The sequence below is a fragment of the Aythya fuligula genome, chromosome 1, assembly GCF_009819795.1.
Source record: "Aythya fuligula isolate bAytFul2 chromosome 1, bAytFul2.pri, whole genome shotgun sequence".
NCBI lineage: Eukaryota > Metazoa > Chordata > Aves > Anseriformes > Anatidae > Aythya > Aythya fuligula.
This window is the reverse complement of record NC_045559.1, coordinates 65,663,293-65,685,022: the sequence shown is the minus strand read 5'-3', so window position 1 is coordinate 65,685,022 and position 21,730 is coordinate 65,663,293. Positions and strand designations below refer to the sequence as shown.

Sequence of the window (21,730 nt, the reverse complement as noted above, 5' to 3'; positions counted from 1 at the left end):
GTGTTAAAAAAGAGAAAGCAAAGATTTAACTTCTTGGAGCTCTAATAGTAGTGCTTGCTGATCACCTCTCTTAGGAATTTTTATTAGAGACATGGTCCTATGTTTTAAACCTCTACTCACTGAGAACAATAAAACAGAGATAGAGTGATCAGTGTGGTAGTGCTAGATAAAGGAAATTTATGGGGTGGTCTGTCTAAATGTTTTGTCCTTAAACATGGCTATCAATGGAGATCTCACCAGAAGTGGAAGACATCTGTGTCTAGCTGTCCCATAAAGACCACATGAATGTATGTGGGAAGAGAAGAGAGTTCTTCTCTTCAATATAGTTTGTTTAATGCAATTGTGAAGTTCCTTGGATGCTCTTGAAACATATGAAAGGAAGCCCACCTTAGATTACAACACACAAACTAATTATGTGAAAAGGTACTAAACTCCATTTCAGTAAAGTTAAAAAATTATATTTATGTATTTTTAAACTAGTTTTCTTGGGAGAAAAGAAGAGGAAGAAATACCTTTCTATCTCTGTAAACACAGGATTTCTCCTATTGAATGGCTTCTGGTGTTGTAACATTCTAGTTTTAGTTAAGAGATTGTTTGCTCTGTTTTATACCGGACAGTTTTGTGGCATGGTTCTTGAGATGGGATTTCCCCTCTCACACCAGAACATCATTCTGCTTTCAAATGTATTTTTGACTTCTTGATTCAGAGAAAAATTGCACAAATTTACACACGCAGTCATTACCACTTATATCAGCATAACTCTCAAATACAGATGTTCTTGCTCCAGAATAAAACATTTCATATAGGAAGAGTGGAATACGTATGTAGCTACAATAGTCTATATTAATTTCTTAGCTTATACTGCTGTAACTGTTCTTGTAGACATGTCTTTACCCTTTTCTAAAATGAAATCAAGGTGACTCACTTATATGGTAGTCTTAATGATTTAACTAAGTTGATTAGTCTAAATCTATTGAGAAATAGATTAAAAATGTATTTGATCTTTGTGGAGAGGTTCCATATAGCAATGGTAGACAGAAGTGGCACATTATAGAAAATCACAGCTTTGCAGTTGGCTTATATGCTTCTTCACTCCTGATTTGACCCTGAAATTTTTGCTCACTGCACTGTGAACACCTTTGCTTACAGAAGCTTGATTTTTGTCACAGTCATGGCAAAGACAGAACACCTCCCTTCTGAAATATTGGAAGAGAAAATGGCTTTCCCTCCCCCCGTACGTCTGGGCATGGAAATAAAATCTCCTGTTTTTTTCTTCCTTTAGAGAGCCTACACAGAAGAAGAACTAAATGCTAAGCTGACTCGGCGAGTACAGAAGGCTGCTCGTAGACAAGCCAAGCAAGAAGAACTAAAGAGGTTACATAGAGCTCAGGTAGTGTCTCACAGTCTTCTTCTCATGGCAGGAAATTAACTCCCTATGAAAGCACCATGATCCTGGCACTCCTCTGAGTATATCAGAAGAGGAACCAGAGCCAGAACTTTCCTGTTTCTACAATTACCTCTTCTCCTACTCTGTCTATCAAATTTGGTACCATGTCACAGACATGGGAAGAATTACTGAAACTTGTCATAATAGTTTTGCAACAAAAAAACATGACAAGTAATGACCATAGCACCTTCCTACTAGGAAATGAGTGTGGTACCATTCACTGAATCGAGTAGTGGTAGCAGGATAATACCTGATGAGTTTGCGCCAATGATTGCTTTGCTAAATTATGCTAGTGGGTGCAGTGTTACCAAATTAACCTTTAATCACTAGAGAATCTGCTGGCACTGTCTGTAGGAGATGGAATTTGTTTAAAACTCAAGTTAGAGGATCAGCTGACTGAATGGCAACACCTTTCACGGTATGGTTTAGAAACGGGATTCTAGTTGTAACAAATAAGTGAGTATCCAGGTATCTGTAAAACAAAAAGCTAGGATGCAGGGCATGAGGGTGTCCTCACTGGAGGGGACTGTGATGCTAGCTTTCAAAGCAGTGTATTCTTGAATGCAAATACTTTTTCAAAAGGCTGATTTGGCCAAAGTCACTTAGTGCTAGGTAAGTGCTGCTGATAGAGCAGAATCACTGTTGGTGAGGTTCTACTCCCTTCTTTCCTGAACAGATCATCCAGCGGCAGCTTGAACAAGTAGAAGAGAAGCAGAGACAACTGGAGGAGAGAGGTGTTGCTGTGGAGAAAGCCCTTCGGGGAGAAGCAGGTATCCAGCAGAGCTTGGTTTGCTTTTTAATGTGTTCTTATCAAATGCTTGTGCAGTAGTCCATAGCTGCTTGGATTTTAGAAGTAATTGGACCATTATAGCCTAGAATTAGAGTCCAATGTGAATCTATTCTCCCTTTTCTTCTATCTTTCTGAGACCGTGTTGTTCTCACATTTCTTCTAATCTTGGGGCTTACCTAATGGCAGAGACTTAGTTCACTTGCCTTTGCCTGAGGCTCAGGAGGTAATCCTCCAGCTATTAGTAGCGGATTTATATTTCTGCATATTACTGGATATTACAGCTAGAAAACTGCAGAGGTTTCCTAGCTGCAATTCACGTAAAGCTGTCACAGTAGGAGAACCCTGTTTGTACATTCAGAAAGTAATTGCAAAACTGTGTGTGCTTTCTCTATTGTGTTGGATTATCAAGGCAGTGTCCTTACAAGGGACCATCACAGAACATCTTCCTCACTGCACAGCCCAGCACACTGGCAACTTTTGACAAAGTTGTGCAGAGCAGAAATGCAAACGTGTACTGAAAGGTATCCATGCCAAGCTGTTAAAGGAATGCTATGTGTACTTGAGTTTATACTGAATGAGTTTCACCTGATCTGGCAAAACATAAGTGGAGGAGTACTTGGTTGAGGTAATGCTGATAGTAGTATAATAATCTGGAAAAAAAGAATCCTTACTTTCACGGAGTCAAATATCCAACAGGCAAATGCAGTATGCATATATCTGACAAGACCAGGATTATGTACCTGATTACAAGGATCAGAAATCAGAAATGGTAAGAGTGGAACAGGTACTGGAAAAATGATTTGTCTTGTTGCTTGGATTGAAGAGTGCCCACTATGCCTGTGAAGATGGTACTAGATTAAGCAGTGAAGGTTCACCAGAGAAAATGTCTCTTGAGACATCCCACTGATTACTACTCCACCAAGTTTGTTTGTGCTTGGTGCTCCATAAAGACGTGCCAAAGCAGCAGGTCTGAATGGTTACCAAAGCAATTAAGTTCTACACGAGTGCAAAACGATCTTGATGACTTCAGTGGTTTTGTGGTCTGGCTTTTTTTTTTTAATTTGTGGGTTCAAAAAGTAACCTTGTGCAACAACTCTTTCTCTGTGGTGGTGCCTCCTTTCTTATACTGTGTATTTCTGTGTAGCCCCATTCTGATGGCTGGCCTGCCAGTTACTGCACTTACTAACACCACTGCGTATTTCTAATTCTTTGTTTCGTTTTTCTTCTTTCCATCTGGAACTCCATCTTGATTAGTCAGCTGCTAAATGACATTCATGTAAGTAAGACATGTCAGCACAAGTGGGAAATCTTAGCAGCTGAGAGAACATTCTTCACAATAATCTAAAAAAAGTCCAGAAAGGGCAAAATATGACCAAGAGTAAGAGTTGGTATTTTGTATGGAAGGCTGCAGACTTAAACCCTTGTATAACATCTCACTCCCAGCTCTCCCAAAATGAAGCAGTTTAAGACAAGATTGTATATTTGTGAATTTTTTAGCAGAATTATTAAATTGTAGGTCACACTGCAAAAATGAATCTCTTTTCTTCAGGAAGCCCATAGGGTATGTTTTGCTTCTATTTATAGAAGCTTAACTTCATCATAAAGAATTCACAAGCTCCAACTCTTGCAGTTATTTCCAGGGATTAACAAGAAACACATTCTGTTGGGGGAAAAAAGAAAAAGACATGTTATAACCTATGTTGACTGAAACATAAGATTAAAAATGAACACCATTCTTTACCTCTCTAGCTAATCTTACACAGACTTTTTACATATGTTTGCAATAAAATAACCAAATTTCTTCTTATTTTCTAGTCTGTGACATCACATTCCATAAGTACTGTTAATTTCTGCCTCCATTATCCATTAATTGTTCAGGAGGGCATCATAATTTTCTTCTCATCTGCATTGTTTTAAGATACTCACCTAACAGTGACCACTGCATTCAGCAGGATCCTTCTGTGAAGGTGCGGAGTAATGCTCTTGTCCCTGATCAATTCTTCCCTAATTAAACTGTATAAACAAAATCTAAAACATGGGAAGGGCAATGTTTTCATCTGAATATATATATATATATATATAAATAATATATATATTCCTTTTAATAAGCTTGTACAAGGGGAAGAAAGAGGGGAGGGTGGGAATTGTGTGTCCCATGCACGTTCTCTGTCCACGTGAAAGGAGAAGGATTGCAATGCAGGATCAAAGTAATGGCTGTCCCATAGAGACCAACCAGTATTAACTGTTCTTGGAGATGATATTGGGCTCTGTAATGAATAAGTTATTTGGCTTCCCTCCCTGTAGGGAAAGAACCAATCTTATGCATTTAAATATGAAGTTTCTTGCAGTATTAGTAGTTTCTTACTACTAGGTGTTTGAAATTCCTGACAGAAGAAACATGATTTTGTATTTTGTAATGATTCTTTTCTTTTTCTATTGTAGAAACAGATAGACAAGGCCATCCGAACAACTTTTCAATGTCATTTATCATCTTTTATCAAGTTGACTGTTAGTCACCTTTTCTCTCAGTAAAGCATTTCAGTTCTTTATTTAGCAGTCTTCCATCAACTTCAGTTTTTCATATCTCTGACCTCTGGACCTTTTCCCCTTTTTACAAAAATATATCTTTCATTTGGACTGGTAAGAACAAAAAAAAAGTACTGTGGGAAAGAATTTGTTTACTTTTTTTTTTTTTCTTCTATTTTCCATCCATTTTGTTTCAACCTTAGTATGTTTTGGCCAAGTGGCTTATCCTGAGCAGATAGTCAAATTCTTCACAGCAGTGCCTTGTGAGACTACAGTTAAGTTGGATCCTAGCAATAGGTACAAATAGCTCAGTACTCTTTCCAGGAATGTCAGTCCTTATCTGATAGCTTTCAAGCTGGAATATGATGATACTAGCTGTTCAACTAATCACACTCAGAAACATTTTGGAGTTCATTGCTGACTTCAATTTTGACAAGATAATCACACCTTCCTCTATAACTTCTTTTCTTTTTTAATTTGGCTCAGCCTCGGAGAAGGTGCAGTTGGCCTTCTATTCTTCAAAGAGCTGAATGCTCAATCCAACGTTTAGTTTCTGATTCAGAAAATAGTCTCACACCCTATGATTATGTAATTGCCTTAGTATGTTGTCTGTTAATGTCTTTGGAGATCTCACCCTTTGGCAGTTGCATTTATAGTAAGGATGAATGATCTGGAATATAAACTATTTAAGGTGGCAAGTTTAACATATGCAAGGTGTTCTAAGTTTTTGTCATCCCTTTTGTTATTCTTTTTTTTTTTTTTATTAAAAAAAAAAAAAAAAAAAAAAAACCACTTTCTTTTGCATCATGGCATTTCACTGCCAAGGTAAAGAAAGATAATCTCAGTGAAGAATTTTCCTATTTTTCTGCAGTGTCCCAAGAGTGGGATCACTATTAATGTAACGGTGCTTTGTACATGTATTATAGTGCATTCGCCTGTCTGGACATGATTATGACTTCTGTTTTCCTGTGTGGGTTTTTCACTTTTTCAATTATTACTTTAAAAAAATATGTCAACTGAAATTTCATGAACCTTTTTCTTCTTCTCCATTATTCTCCTTTATGAACTTTGATAGTCATTTTTAAGAGCTAGGAAAATGTCTTTTAGTGTCAGATCAATACTGAAAAATTTAAGAGCAACCTCTTTTCATCAAGTGAATCATATGCAGTGAGAAACAGTGCTCTCTGTACTCCTATGTGTCTCTTCCCTAAAGAATAATTATACAGTGCTAGACTCGTGGTGTACCTGTCTCTAGCAGCTGTGGACATGCATGTCTGTTTCACACAAACAAATGGAGGTTCTTCTCTGACACAGGTACTATGTCATTAGCAGAAACCCATCTTCCCACACTTAGGTATTTGTCATTTGTGTCAGCACTCAGTGCCTTTTACTTGTTTGCTATACACATGCATCCTCCACTCACTCAACGCCAAGAAATCAATGCTTATACCTGTCCTGCAGCTTACCTAAGAAATCAGTCTTTCCTTCTGATGTTGCTCAGCATGAAAGCAACAAGAATAGCTCTGCTTTTGTCTACAAGAACAGGAAAGACTTAAGTGTCAAGTACTGGTGCAGACTGAAATACATTAAGTGTCTGTGTGTAGACCTCTTAATTTTTCTCCATGGAAGTCCTTGCCTGCCTGCTGGGAATTTTCTCCTCATCTTCCCAACATGTTTGTGACACATATATATGTGTATGTGTATGTTTGTGATACATATATATATGTGTGTATGTGTACATATATGGATAAATGAGACACATAATTATATATATATATTCTATGTATGTATATATAGATATATATATATCTATGTATATAGCTGCATGTTTCTTGTTGTTTGTCTTTTTTGTTTCTGTCTGTATGTCTTTCTCGTATATTGCTTTGATTGTGTGGGGCTAGGGTGGGTATCTGATTCAATAACTGTCTTCACCAATTCCTTGTTATAGACTATTGGGGAGAGTCTTATTACAGTGACCTCATCGACTTGCATCTGGGTGGTATGTATAGCTGAACCTCTTGCTGACACTAACCCTGCTGACACTCCTTCCCACCCCTCCCTTTACCTACTTCTCCCATCCTTGGCTCACAAACAAGAAGAAAAAGTCCTTGCACATGACTGGCAGAACCCCTTTTGCAGCTCAGGAAGAGGAGATCCTGGCATATTCCACAAACCATGTGTAAGGCTCCCTCTTCTGTTTTCCACAGTGTTAATTATTTCAAAATGTATTCACAGTTTTCACTCCAGCTACCTTCCATGCTGGAAGTAGAAAGCCATTCTGGATTTTGCTTCTCCTTTGCCAAGTCCAATTCTACCATCCAAATACTCTTCAGAAAAATATGCTAATACAATGGGAACTGCAGAACTGACCATCTCCCAGGAGCTAACAGCACCCTAAAGGATTAGTTATGTCATTGCCTCCCTCTTCCCTTTCTGAGGCTCGTTTGATTCTTCCAGAGAAAACAGAGTATTTTGATAATCTAACAAAATGCTTCCTCAAGGGACTTCAGAAACAGTTGTAGATGACAGATACCTCTTTGTTCCTGTTTTGTCTTATCACAGGGTTAGGAGAGAATCTACTGGTAGAGTTCCAGTCAGTTTCGGTGCAATCTACTACCAGTTTCCAGTCAGCTCAGTTTGCATCATCACACATCTAATAAGCTTCTTGCTATGTTGTTGTGTTTTGTGTTTTTGTTGTGTTGTTTTTTTTTTAATCCCATTTAAGTGCCAAACATGTGAGCCTTTAGCCCATTTTTTTTCCCTCACTTGATGACTGTAATGATGTCATCACTCTGTGCTGTCATTCTGCATTTTTTAAATTAAAGCTACTTTCTGAATCCCTTAGTAAGTGGATAACTTTTGGTTTGTAAATGGCATTTGTTTAGCATTTGTCCATCTTGAAAACTGAAATTCCCTTTGCTCATTTAGTCACCCCAAACCTATTCTTCTAAAATGAGCAAATCTGTCAGTGTATCCAAGAGAAGGCAAACTCTGCTAGGTTGCATTGTCATCTGAGTCTCATATTTCATTTGTCTTCTCCTCCAGAAGGAGGAGAAAAATCTGTAGCCAGCTGTTGGGAATGACTCCAAATTGTCCTGACACAACAGGCCATTCATTAAGAATATCCACATGGGCTCAAGTTTCAAAATGGAAGACTTTTTCTCCTTAGTAGCCCTAATTTGTTGCCCAGTTCCCCTGTGGTAATTTTGGTGTTACAGTCCTCCATTAACCCTGTGCTTCATTCACTGCTCAGTCCTTCTGGCATTCCTTCCTGGGGTGTCTTCTGCAGAGAGGCTCTGAAATTCTCTTCCTAAGTATGCCTATTAGGGCTGGCCCATATCCGTATGATCCAGAGTAGGAGCTGTAAAAGGGTTGATGCTGAATGACACTTAACAGATCCTTTTCCCCATCTAATGCTATTTCCACTATACCTCTCCATCCTCCCCTTCCTTCTCCTCCTAATGCCTCTTTAGAGATATCAGTGCCTCAAAATCACTGATGGTGGCTTTCAGAAAAGCAAAATAATTCTTACTTAAAGGGACACTGTCACTTTAAAAAATACCGTGTTGTAGAAAATCTCAAATTAAAACTGAATTTACTTTTCATCTTTGTTGTTTTTTCCATTTCTCTGAGCTCAGACAGTCACCTTAGAGTGGTCATTTTTGGTCTTCTATTACAAACTGTTTTTATTTATATGGTGACTTAGTCATTTGGGCTTCCAGCAGTCAGAGACAATGTTCACATTTTTTTAAAAAATGGTTGATAGTTTTAAAAACTACTTCAAGTTTCTGCTCATCTCAAAAATACCTTTTTCTAAAGAAAAAAAAATGTATTGGGCAGTATCCCTTTAAATGCAATGAGCCAGTATAGCCTGCTGGAGTATGTGGCTTTATAATTTAGTTTTGTTGCCTCTGTAATTTGCTTTGTATTTGCTTTGGGGGCTGCCAGATCACTTTTGCCAGAGTGGATACGTTACTCTGATGATACTTGTCACTATTCAGTGGCAAATTTAGAGCTTAGCTCTCAAAGTAACACATCTGTGCAGGCTGCTGCATCTGGGTGGGGTGCCATGAAAACCCCTGGAGCCCAGTGTGACTGCGTGGTCCTTCCGGAGCACTATAAGCAGTTAGGGCGGCAGCACAGATTAATTATTCTGCTGGCAATTTGTGTCTCTGAGGAACAGGCATGACTCTGAAGTCATCCTGTCAATAGAATGATACGCAAACCACAAATTCCTTGAAAAGTTATCTTGAAGTTGGTGATAATTTTTCAAGTGATTAAGGCATTAATTTAATCTGGATTTTCTTTATACTAATGAGAGTTACATTTCATTTAGTTGTTACAGACTACACAACAACTTCTGCAAGGGTGTGGTAACTTCTGACATCCTGGTCAAGTTCCAGTTTGCAGGATTACAAATTGCTATCCTAACTACCCCTGTTGCTCTGCTCACATGCCATAATTGTCTCTTCCTGTCCTAAAATATCATGTGCTGTTGCTGTGAAGCAGATGTTTCATTTCGTGCTACAGATGGTCCCATTTCAATTCGGAGTTTCAATTATTCCTATGTGTATATTGTATGTTATGTTATAAGAACATTGCAAAGGTTGTAAAGTCAACTGAAATTAAGATTGTGTATTATGTTGATTTACCAACAGATTTGTAACATTTAAATCCACTGCAGAGAACTGTGCCACTTACCCTTATGGAATAACTGATAGCGACACTAGGTTGTCATCTTCTGTGTAGATCCTCATGGAGAGGAAGTGGGACATGGTCAGTGGATTTCACAGATGTTTGCTGGCAGCTGTCGAATGGTGAGACTTGAAAACATGGATTCTGAGCCAGACACTGAAAGGATAGAGTACTCTGGGGGATGAATACTCTTTTTCCCTTTTATTCACTCTTTCCAGAGAGTCCATGTCCTAATCCTGTCTTTTTCCATCCAAAGCTCCTTACTCCACTTCCATTTTCATTCTCAGTTCCAATTTCTGCTTCTCAGGCATTTAATTTCAATCCCTACATTATTGACAAAGAAATCCTAATGTCTACCCTTCAGACCTCCTGTTCTTCCCCACTAGTTGTTCCTAGTCTTTTACTCCTACTTCTTTTTTAATCCTGGTATTTCCACTGACTCAATCCACAAAGACTCCATCCCTGCCACTAGCTTTCTCACAAAATTTCTGGGTTCTGTTCCCTTTTCTACCCATTATTCTTTGTTTGGATGATCCTAGGTCATACCTTCTCAATAGATCTGTTTTCTTCCGCACCGTACCTCTTGTATATTCTCCTCTCTGTCTCTTCTCCTTTAGTGGTTAGCATTCTTAGTCTCCTTGCTTAATTCCTAGTCTCCTTGCTTAATTAGTCCCAGCCTCAGCTTTCCCACCAGTTCCTTATTCCAGTTTACTCCTTGTCTGTCTGTGGAAGGTACCTTCATTGTTCCCTCTGCATTGAAATGGTCACTTTCCTTTTCCTTGCACCCAGCAGGGAATCCTTGAGGGAACAGCCCCCACACTCCAGTCTTGCTTTCCTCTTGGCTATACTATGCCAAGATAAACAAGATGGGTGTAAGGAAGAGAGCTGGTATGTTTGGTAGTGCTGATTTCAGACATTCGTTCTTTCTTGACAAGATTATGAACATCAGTTAAATGGTTAAAAAAAAAAAAAAAAAGAAAGAAAGAAAGAAAAAGAAAAAAAGTGTGATTGTGTTGTTTAGTTTTTTTGTGGTGTTTTTTTTTTTCTTGTTTAAAGCGTACTCTCCCAGAAGTTTACTTTTTATTAGCTTATTTAACATACTTGAGCTGACTGTGTACTTTAAAGTCCTGCAAATCTACTTCTACAGGGCCAGAGTCTGCTACACTGAAGTGGGAACTGTCCTAATTCCTGTGATTGACAAACACAGCTCTCCTGCAAGAGGGTTGGAGTTTTAGGATAAATATTCTTTCTTGGTCTGCAGCTACTTTTGACACTGAAGTGAATTGGTAACATGTTTTCTTTGCAGTCAATTTAGAGCAGGAAAGAGAGTTTGATAAGCAGAACTTGTTAGAGTACTTTTTAGGTACTGTAAGCAAACAATTAACATTTACCTGATTTCTTTCTGCACACCTCTCACAGCTGCACACAAAAACTAGCAGTCTTGGAAGACAAGGCCAGTGTAGGACTGTATTATTTCTGATTACATTTTGAAATGCCTTGAGATCTAATAGGAGGCAGAAGACTTCTGTGCAGTCATTTATGTGTGTATTCTGCTCCACCTATTGCTTTTTCTATTTTTTTTTAGCCTCCTCATCATTTTTTTATTATTTTTTCCTCTCTTCTACAGGATAAATAAAGATGGTGTTCAGTTTACATGGCAATTCAGTGGTCAATGAGTTTTGTCCAGGTTTCTTACAGTGATCTTTGGAGCATATTGTTATCGACAGAACAACAATATTCTGCTGTCAGAAACCTGGAGTGAAGTACTTAGGAGATAGCTGTCAGAATTCTTTCCTTCAACTTTATAATGCCTGTAGTTGTGTACAATGTTATTGCTCAAGAGGTGGTTTTCTGTATTCATGCTCTTTTACAACTGCATCAAACAGTAAAGCTGGAATGTTTTATTTTTCAGCCACTTTGGTTTCTGACCATAACTGACTTTTAAATGGTGGGAAAGAGAGTATTTCCTGTTCTTGCTGCAGTTTGTCTTACTGATCTCTGCTGGGCCAATCTTTATGTTAAGTACTGAGGTAAAATTAGAGCTCATCTGTCTGTTAAGTGACTGATGGAAGTTGTTAGTAGAATAAGAATTTCTGAAGTGTCATGCTCTTAGCTTGTGATGTTAAGTGCTAGCATAATGGTGCGTGAGAATGGAGATTAGCTTCAGAGATGGATTTCCTACGCAGTGTTGCCATATGCTGATTTCCGAACTGCCCTGGTTAGTTTAGTCAGCAAAATAGAAATGGAAGATTTTTAGATGCAAGATTTGCAAGGGAAATAGTGAGCTATAGGTTAGGGATAGTGGTGTCTGCTACCCTAAACTTTTCACTGTGCTTTCTTCATCCTCACTGAGTGTTTTTACTACTGTTCTTCAGATTATGAAGAAGTATTATGTAGCTACAGGAAAAAAAAAAAAAAAAAAAAGAAAAAAAAAAGGATAAAAACAGTCTTTCTTTAAACAAAAATAAAAAGTAATGAAGACAACAGTCCAGTGTAGCTTGTGCAACAAAGAACAGCATAGAGTGAAAAGGAGGTATATTTTCATGGTAGTTGTACATGTTTTCTACCTTGTTTTAGAGAGGTAGAAATAGGAGCTATGGCATTGATTCTTGTTTTGGCTCTTGATTTCCACCGTTTGATCAAAGTCTGTAGTCTTTCAAGTGTACTATGGCAAGCAAGGTCTTTCTAGTCATGGCTGCATGAACGCAGAAGGATGCAGGGAGCGCTTCATTTCACAGAGGCAAAATAATTGCAGTCACTTCACTGATGAGCTGTGGCTAAATTGTTAGGCAGGGTACACTTGGGAGCCAGGATGTGCTCCTTTTTTCAATATACTGCAGCTCCTGGCTCGGCACTGGTCACCCGATGGACCTTTCTGAATTCCTCTGCTTGCTGTCTTTGGTCCTTGGGCTGTGGGCTGCTGACCTCTGCTTTGAAGAGGTCAGCGGATTGTTTTACAGGCATTTCAGAGAAGTTGGCCTGTGGCATTGAAAGGGAACAACTGGTGATTAACACAATCTGTTTGTGGCTCTGCCTTGGTGGGGAGGAGATGACAATTTTCTGCCCAGAAGCTGTAGTTACATGCAGGACTGTGGCTGACAGCACAGAGGGAACCTGAGAAGCGAATGGTCACAGAAATGGTTCTCTTGCCCTTCTCTTACCCATCAGCTCCTTCAGAACAAACCACATCAGTGGGGCAGTGGTTTATTGGGTTTGCATGGCAAGGTTTTGGTAGCAGGGGGTCTGCAGGAGAGGTCTCTGTGAGCAGCGCCCAGCAGCTGTCCCATGTCAGACCAGAGCCAGCTCCAGACAGCTCCAAAAGGGACCTGCCACCAGAGACAAGCCAGGGAGTGACACTGGGTGGGCCTCAGGGAGAGCAGATTGAAGAAAGGGAAAAAATCCTGCTGCACAACAGCAGCTGGGAGAGCGAGGAGTGAAGCAGCCCTGCAGCCCCCCAGGTGAGTGCAGCAGGAGGGCAGGAGGTGCTCCAGGCAGGCAGCAGCAGTTCCCCTGCGGGCTGTGGAGAGGCCCCTGGTGGAGCAGGCTGTCCCCAGGCAGCCCATGGGTCCCACATGGAGCAGATCTCCACGCTGCAGCCCCCCCATGGGTGGAGGAGCCCCCGGTGGATGTGGCCTGGAGGAGGCTGTGGCCCATGGAGAGCCCCCACAGGAGCAGGCCCCAGGCCGGAGCTGCAGCCCGTGGAGAGGAGCCCACGCAGGAGCAGGGGGCCTGGGGGGAGCTGCCGCCCACCCGTGGGGGACCCGTGCTGGAGCAGTTTGCTCCTGGGGGATGGACCCCATGGTACGGAGCTGTGTGGGAGCAGTGCCTGGAGAGCTGCTGCCTGTGGGCAGCCCCCGCAGGCTCAGTTCAGAAGGACGGCATCCCGTGGGAGGGACCCCACGGGGAGCAGGGGCAGAGAGGGATCATGAAGGAGTGGTGGAGACGAAGCATCAGGGACTGACCACAGCCCCCATTCCCTGCTCCCCTGCGCTGCTCAGAGGGAGGAGGAAGAAGAGGATGGATAAGGGGGAAGGTGTTTTGGGGTTGCTTTTAGTTCTCACTAGTCTGCTAGAAGATAGGCAATAAATTATATGAATCTCCCTACGCTGAATCTGTTTTGCCTGTGACAATAATTGTTGAGTGATCTCCCTGTCCTTATCTCAACCCTTGAGCCCCTTCCATTGTGTTTTCTCCCCTTTCCCTTTGAGGAGGGAGAGTGAGAGCAGTTGTGGTGGAGTTCAGCTGCGTACCAGGATAAAAACACCACAAGCTTGTATTGCTGCTGCCTGCAGCACTCTTCCCATGCTGTGGATGAAAACCTGTGCTGCCAGACCTCACATGTTGTGTTTTTTTGTTTGTTTTTTTTTGTTTGTTTGTTTGTTTTTTTTTGTAGTGGGGGACATTAACAGAACAGCTGTGGGGTTTTGTTGTTGTTTTGTGGTTTTTGTTTTGTTGTTGTTGTTTTTAATTTCTTTGACAAGAGTTTTTTTCCATCTGGCCTTGACTCTGTGGTCAGGAAAATTTTCTTGCAGTGATGATGTTTTTAATTTGAGCTCATGAGGTGGTGATTTTTCTTCTCTAAGCTGTCATGAGAAAGCTACACTATATACTGTAGGTTTAGTGATGGCTTTGAGAGAAATGAGAAAACACGTAAGGATTTATGTACTGTAATTAAACAAGTGAAGGGCAAGGTAAATGAGACAGTTTTTAACACCGTATGGTGAACTAGAGTGTGCTTTTTAATAGTACTGAATGAGATGCTCAGCCTTGTCCCAGGAGTTTTTTTAAACATAAACGTGCACAGTGAGAACTCTTGCTGTATAGTTGTATGTTTTAAAAATTATCTTTGTCAGGAACGTGAATGATCTGATGGTGCACTCAATATCTGAAAGTATCAGTGTGCTATAGGTGATCTTTTCTCTGGTTCTCTTTCTGAAACAGTTAAGAGACTTTTTTTTTTTTGAAAGCCTTATCTGAAGGTATAGTGAAATACATGATCTGGAATACACTTAAATATTTGTTACTGAAAAGACTGAAAAATCCTTCTTCCTTTCAGGAAATTTGATAAAATCTTTCTCTCTTTAAAATTGGAAAGTTCCTATTTCAGTCTGTGTATAGTATGTGTACCACCTGTATAAATACTTGTGTTAGCAAGGTTGGGGAGGCAGTTTTCATAAATACCACTTTAGAGAATTAAAAAAAAATAATAAATAAAAAAAATAAAATTTTGCTGCGTTATATGTTTTATAATACTTGTGACTTTGGATTATAGCACCTTTTAGAGTATAATTGGTGCAGTTTTCACCAATTATGCAGCTTTAGAGAACTATAACAGGTAAGTTTTCAGGTTGCACTTCACCCTGTCCTCATTATTTAGTAAATCAGGATCAGTAAATAAGGATCACTTTAAAGGCTTGCTAATCATCCTGGGATGGACAGAAGTTGTTTTGAAAGCAACTGTAATGATCTTGTAACCTGTATTCACTGATGCAACTATAATTTACACCTGGATTAACTGGAAAGTGCTTTAATAGTGCAGGTTATGTTCAGTATCTTAACTGAAGAGCACATGAACATTTCCAGTAGCAAGATTATTATAGATAATATGGACTTTGTAACTTGATACAAGGACACATTTCCTTAGACAAGAGTGGGGAGGATTATATTTCTGTTAAAAACAGAATATCTAAGAACAAATGAAGAAAAACACAATTATAGGGAGTGTGTGGGGGGTCTGTATTCGTCTTCTGCTATGTAAGTCTTGTGGCTTTTTACCAGAGACCAAAGGTGTTATCTTTTCCTAGCATGTGGCATTTTGCTTGTTGATGACAAAAGGTGGTAGTTTGTGGCCTTGTCACAATGAGATGAGTGGCGTTTTCCTATACCAGGTATTTATTTTCAGATCAAATATGGCAAATTGAGAATTCTTCACCAAGTCTCTAAGCCCGTAGTTTGAAATTTAGAAATGTAACTGCATTTGAGTCAGCAACATCCCTCACTCCCCCCAAATTCTGAATGAAATCTCAGACCTTGAAAAACTGAAGTGAATTCTTCATACAGTTAAACATCCATCTCCTAATCTTCCCAAAAAGGAACTGATAGACCATTAATTAAGAGTATAAAAGCTTATAGGGTAAAATACTGAGGTTGAATAAGATAAGGTGTGAAATAAAAAATGTAATGGGTATTGTGCACTAAATGCTATGTATGGAAGCTTGTTCTTCACGGTGGGTAGCCTGTGTGGTTTGGTGGGTTTGGGGCTTGTTTGTGCTTTTGTAACCTAGATCTGTGAAATGGCAATCATAGGAAAAACAGCCTTAGCAATTTTCATTTTAAATGAAGAAGTCAGAAAATTCTGAACAACTAGAATTAAGGCTCTGGTACTGTCAGCTAGCGCTGGTACGATGCTTTATTTGTAACTGTCACATGCCGCCTGTGGAACCCCTCCTGATGTTGCCCCTTCCTGCCCCCAGTATGGAGGCTTCTGCCTGCCTGAGAAAGCCACGCTGCTTGGTCACAGGCTTTGAAGCCGACGTGCTCTCCCTCTCACTCCAGTGTGTCCTCCGTGTGCTGGTCTGGTTCTGTGATGGTCCCTTCTAAAGCCTTCCCAGTTTGCTGGTAGTCTGGAGTTTTGTAAAGATGTTTCCAAACCATATATATGTCAAGCTCTGCTGACTTCTCCAAATTATGAGTTATTCTTGCCGTAATATTGTTGTGGAGTTCGTGCCTTTTCCCAACACACAAATGCCTTCTCTTCAATGCAAACCCTATTCAAATGCGGTTGTGCATTGAGAGCAGTGCTTCATTCTGATAGCTTTGACATTTCAGACTCTTCGGCTTCTTGGTGCATATGTTCTCCTGTAACTATTAGTGATATTGGTTATTTTTTACCATTTCTTTCTGCAACATGAAGTACAGCTGAAAAGCAAATTCTCAGTGTTAAAACAGCTGAACCACTGTAGAGATGAGAAATATTTATCCTTCGCTGGGTGACAGAGATGATGAAAAAGATTCAGTAAGTCACTGATACTAACAGAATTTGTAAGCTTTTGAAATGAGAATGTCAAAGGACAGCTTTAAATTTACTGTTTTAACCACACAAATTCCTCAGTTAATTGTTCCCCCCACAAATGCTGATGTGAATATTTTTTTTACCCATGTAAAGTTGATTCCCCTTGTGAGCACTGCAGTCCAACTGAGACGTGTACTCACCATGCCTGACACAGCAGATCCTACCAGACAGGTTGCACGTTAATCAGATTCTCCCTGCAACATTCCCTGTCTGAAGGAATTATTTTCCATTAAAAAGGACACTTTTACCATCAGTGGATGCTGCCATGGTGGTAAGAGCATGGTCCTGAGAAAGATTTATGGTAGAGTGGCTGCTTACAGCTGGTGTCTTATGCATGCAGGCGAGACTTTTTGTAACCCTGCTTGAAATTTGCCATTTATCAGCAGGAGTTAACTGTTCATCTCTGCTCATCCTGACATCTTGTTCACAAAATTTTTGGTTAAAAACGGTATGATTGAAAATGTATGTTAGGAAGAAGTCAACAATAACCTCCTGCCTGAAGGAGGAAGAGTTCACCAGTACCTCAGCCTACCTCTTATCTGTTATCTGTGCTTACTAGGGACATTACTCATCTGTAGACTGTATCCCTTGTTTCTGCTTCTCCATTTCTTGTATTTTTTCTTTTCTTTTCTTCTTGTGTTTCCTTTCTTTCTCACTCTTACGCTTTTTGTCCTTTGCTTGTCTTTTATTTCACCCCTTTCCTCCTCTTCCGTTCCACTTCCAACTTCCTCTTCCTCTCCTGCCTCTTCCTCTTCCTCGTTTGGTCCTATTGAAGTTGAGCCCAATGCCGGGACACCACGTCGTAGACCTCTCTCCTTCTGCCCTTGCTGTGCCCATGAAGGTAACGTAACCTCACACGCTCCCCGTTCTCCTTGACCACAGCTGGGTTTTCGTAGCAGAAGTAGTCAGCGAGTGACCACAAGGTCCCAGTCCCGTCCCCACCCTTTTCTTGCTGTTTCCCCAAACCAGCCTTCTCGATAGCAACCTGATAAACAGCTTTTGTGGGCCTGTGGCGAGTTACAAAAGGTACAGTATCCCTTTGGCTGGTCCCAGCTGTGCTAGGGAGGGTGCAGTGACTGGGAGGGACGTTGGCAGCAGCTGTGGGAGCAGCAACGTCACACTCAAAAGTTTCTGGTTTTGTTTGGTGGCTTCGGTTTCCCCTTTCCTCCTGAAAGATGCTTGGAAAGGGGTGGGGTAAGGGAAGAAAATCTCCTTCCTTACGTGACCTTTTAATTAGTATATATGGATTAACGGAATACTGTGTCTTTATAAGGACTGGTTTGCAAAACATCCTTGAGCTTTAAAAGCCAACAGACCTTAAGCTAGACCAGTTTTCCCTCATCTGTCTTGCTGAGTGCATTCTTTAACTGTCCCAAATGGAGTTTGCCATCGAGTTTCCATTGCCAAGGCATGGGGGAAGGGGGCTGTTTATGTGTGTTCATGGTGTAATTTTGCTAACCACTTACTCTGCTTCCCATGGTGCTCCCTCACATCAGTTGTCAGTGCTCCCTCTCCAGTCCTTCCATTACTCCTCTGCTCATTGGCTGTTTGAAAATATTTATATATTTCATAGGTCCGTAGTCTTGTGGTTTTTTTTTTTGGCTTTTCCTTAGAGGCATTTGTTTTCTATACATCCTGGCATTGGAAGGGATGGGGAGACTTCCCAGTGCTCTCATGGCGCCACGGCACTGGACATCTGCATGTACGGTCTCCCTCTCCCGTCGCCATACGGGCATACTGTGCAGAGACGCTCAGAAAGGCATGCTTGGAACTGAGCAACACACTCGTATAGAGCCCAGGGAGCCCCAGGCTCTTGGGGTGGTACAGCTGGGTCTGGGATTTCCCAAGGGTCTGCTCTTACAATTTTTGGAGGGCAGGTGTTCTCGGACGAAGCTGCAGTGTACAGGAATGGTAGGGCCACCTTTGTTTAGCTCCAGTGCAGCACTTCTCTGGTGAGCTCATAAGGGTGAAGGCAGGCCACAGATGTGAATTAACTAGCCATTGATGTTATAATTGAGTAGTGCTTCCCAGAGTTGGTGTACTAAGCTCGCTGCATGATTGTTTTGGCATCAAAATGGCTATTTAAGAGGTTTTTGGTCTTGATAGCATGACTCCAAAATAACAAGCTTAGACAGGGGTGTTAGTTACTTCAGGATGCCTAGGTCACACGCAAGCTGGTGGGATGCAGCACCCAGAAAATGCTGTAGAGCGTGATTTGAGGCCCTGCTCCTGCCTCCATTTCTGTGCAGGTAGGCGCATTGCTAGTGTCTTTGTTGGTATAAAAGTCATGGCACTCACCTGCAGATAGTTCAGTGTGGATTCAGTGGCCCAAAACCAGGAGATTGCTAGGAGGAACTTCCCTGGTAAGCCCTTGGGTTTGATAAATTTCAACAGGAGGCTTTGGGATCAGCACCCTGCAGTTTATTCTACATAACTCCTGACAGATAGGAGATTGATCAGTGGCCTACCGAGTAAGCCTAGGAGTTGGTTTGGCAATAAATGAAATAGCAACTGAGAGTTCTGTATTAGCCCACATTTTTTTTGCTTTTGCTTCTACATTAGCAAAGGTGTCTGGTGGTTCTCTTTAACTTTCCGGTGCTGATGTGCAATATGGTAGAAGTAGTTTCTGTGTTCGCTGTGCAGAGGGAATCTTCAAGGTGGCTAGATGCATGTGGCTAGTAGGAGAAGTCAAAAAAAAAAAAAAAAAAAAAAAGATTTATTTAGCTATTGAAATAAGAAAAGATGAGATGTTACTTTTTGCCAGTAAAATAAAGATTGAGGATGTGCAATTGAAGCAAATCAGGGTAAAACACATGGAGTGGCAATTGAGTCAATTTCTGATGAAAATACACTTCAGGAACTGGCATGAGGAACTTTAAGACTTTGCTTTTAATGAAAGGAAAAGTGAAATATTTAACAGAAGTCTGGGCTTTCCACAGTAAGCGTGAGGAAGAAACAAGCAATCACAAGAAAATCAGAAAGCAAACAAAAATCAGGCTCCAAAGACAAGAGAATCCTTTTGGAGGTGACTTCCACTCTTCTGTCTGCTCTAGGCAAACTGAATGGACCCGGCTTGGGAGTGCTCTGGCAGCATCTTGCTCGGCTTTCTTTGCACATTTTGCCCCATTGCTGTTTTTGCCATTTGGACTTGTAAGGATTACACAGCATTTCCTGGAAATTTAACGAGTTTATTTTTTTGCAGGCATGGGAAAGAAGGATGATCCCAAGCTGATGCAGGAGTGGTTCAAGCTGGTGCAGGAGAAGAACGCCTTGGTTCGCTACGAGTCCGAACTGATGATATTGTGAGTGAACGTGCTAAGCTTCAAAAGAGGGATTATTTTAGAGATAGTAGTAGCAGATCTGTCACTGCTGTCTTCCCTGTAATGCCTGAAGGTCAGCAGTCTCTCAGGTTGATTCTTGGCTGAGATATGAATCAGGCTCTGTTTTAGAAGAGTGCTAGAAGGAATAGTAAGGAATGTAAGTTCCAGCTATTTATGTACATGCAGAAGTATGGTTGTTCAGCTCTGAGCCTTTCCCAAGATGTTCTGGCATAAAACATAAGTTGTTCACACAAGTGTATTGAGTTACACAGAAATAATCCATGATTCTTCCTGGTTTTGGTAGAGTTCACTTCTGAGTGTAGCCAAAACTGTTTAATTCCATCTCCTTTGCCATGTGGGCCTCTTCTCTGCCTGTAGAGGGACTCTGGTGCTTCCCATTTGGGCTCAGATGAAAAGTATTTTCCCTGTTAACAAAACAGGGAGTTTTCTCAGTCTCCATGGTGCAAATTCACTGAAATTAGTTTCCGAGTATGTCAGCTCACCTGGGTAGTGTGGAAACTCAGTGTCTGTTTCAGTGCCTGTGTCAGAAAAGCCCCAAGGTGCTGTCTGCATTTGAGTCTGAAAAGGCAATGTCCTGGCTTGTCCTCAGTTGGTAAATAACTTCTGTCTTTAGAGTGGGAAGTGGGAGGAGATACATAGAGGTAAAGTATGATTTTATGGTGATGACAGCTTTGTTTGTTCCTTCACACTGTTTTAAATTTAATCAACATCAAATTGCTCAGCTTTGTGTATTGCACTTCCTAGCTGAAGGCAAAGAACCTGAGATACTGAAAGTACATTTGCATCTGTAAAATATACAGTTCTATATGGTAAGCATCTTTAAAATTGCTCCAGAACAGATTGATAAAATGCATGACATATCTAGAGGGGGGCAGAAACTGAGAACAGATATGGAGCAATTGTACAGAGTATTTTGATACTCTGAGTAGTTTTATTTGGACTCCTGTTGTGTTTCCCTTCCAGTGCTCGGGAGCTGGAACTGGAAGACAGGCAGAGTCGATTACAGCAGGAGCTCCGGGAGAGGATGGCAGTGGAAGGTGAGAGCAGTAAAGAACATTTCATAGTTTTTGTATGTACATACTGCTAGTCTCGTGTGTGCTGACAATTTCTGATGTCTCTGTAGATCATCTGAAGACAGACGAGGAGCTATCAGAGGAGAAGAGGATCCTGAACGAGATGCTAGAAGTAGTGGAGCAGAGAGATTCTCTCGTGGCTCTCCTCGAGGAACAACGGCTTCGAGAAAAAGAGGAAGACAAGGACCTGGAGGCAGTCATGCTCTCCAAAGGTTTTAGCTTGAACTGGTCCTGAGCTTGACACATTTACCTCTGCTGGTCTGCGTTGTCCGGTTGGCCTACCCTGAGTTCGCCAGAATTACGTGGATAGGAAGATGCTGAAGGGGAAATCTCCAAAGGGTCTGCCAGCATGCAGTGATTCGGTTTGAAGCACTCAGAAGCCTTTTGATAAGTGTGTTGGTTCCAGAAGCTTAAGTTTTACATGTCTGCAAGCCAAGTTGAAGATAATGAGTTGAGTTTGTGGAGTCTCCTCGAGGGTCCTGTATGATGGGCCTCATTTTTTTTTTTGTGTGGTAGGAGGGAGAGGAATAATCCATGTGTGGGGAAGGAGGTTAAGGGAAGAAGTACCCTTAACTAATCTGGATTTATGGCAGTCTATTCCTTTCCCATTTTTACTACACCAATTCTAATAAAAGGGAGGGAAGTGGCAACCCTCTCTGGAAAACCACAGCAGCCTGTAGCAGCCTGTATGGTGGAGTCAACTATCCAGAAGAGCTCCAGAAGCCCAGGGCAGTACCTTCTTTGCTTTAGTCTTCCTCCCCACCAAAGAAACCTGCAGTTGGCCAC

The 21,730-nt window shown here is 41.0% G+C and overlaps 1 protein-coding gene across 12 annotated transcripts in view; it reads left to right on the top strand.

The window, feature by feature from the left end:
• The window catches only part of MICAL3 (microtubule associated monooxygenase, calponin and LIM domain containing 3), a 151,596-nt gene extending 130,069 nt beyond the window's left edge, over window positions 1-21,527 (top strand). For 7 of the 12 annotated variants that reach the window (XM_032189435.1, XM_032189425.1, XM_032189408.1 and 4 more), the window contains 6 exons: window positions 1,283-1,390; window positions 2,124-2,217; window positions 17,306-17,371; window positions 19,733-19,832; window positions 20,835-20,908; window positions 20,995-21,527. In XM_032189435.1, the coding sequence (XP_032045326.1) occupies window positions 1,283-1,390; window positions 2,124-2,217; window positions 17,306-17,371; window positions 19,733-19,832; window positions 20,835-20,908; window positions 20,995-21,179 (627 nt within the window). In that variant the 3' untranslated portion in view covers window positions 21,180-21,527. Of the gene's footprint in view, window positions 1-1,282; window positions 1,391-2,123; window positions 2,218-6,711; window positions 6,763-9,421; window positions 10,360-17,305; window positions 17,372-19,732; window positions 19,833-20,834; window positions 20,909-20,994 lie in introns of those variants that run through there. The other 5 variants (XM_032189380.1, XM_032189452.1, XM_032189398.1 and 2 more) reach the window with 3 other exon arrangements.
• Window positions 21,528-21,730: the final 203 nt, after the last annotated feature.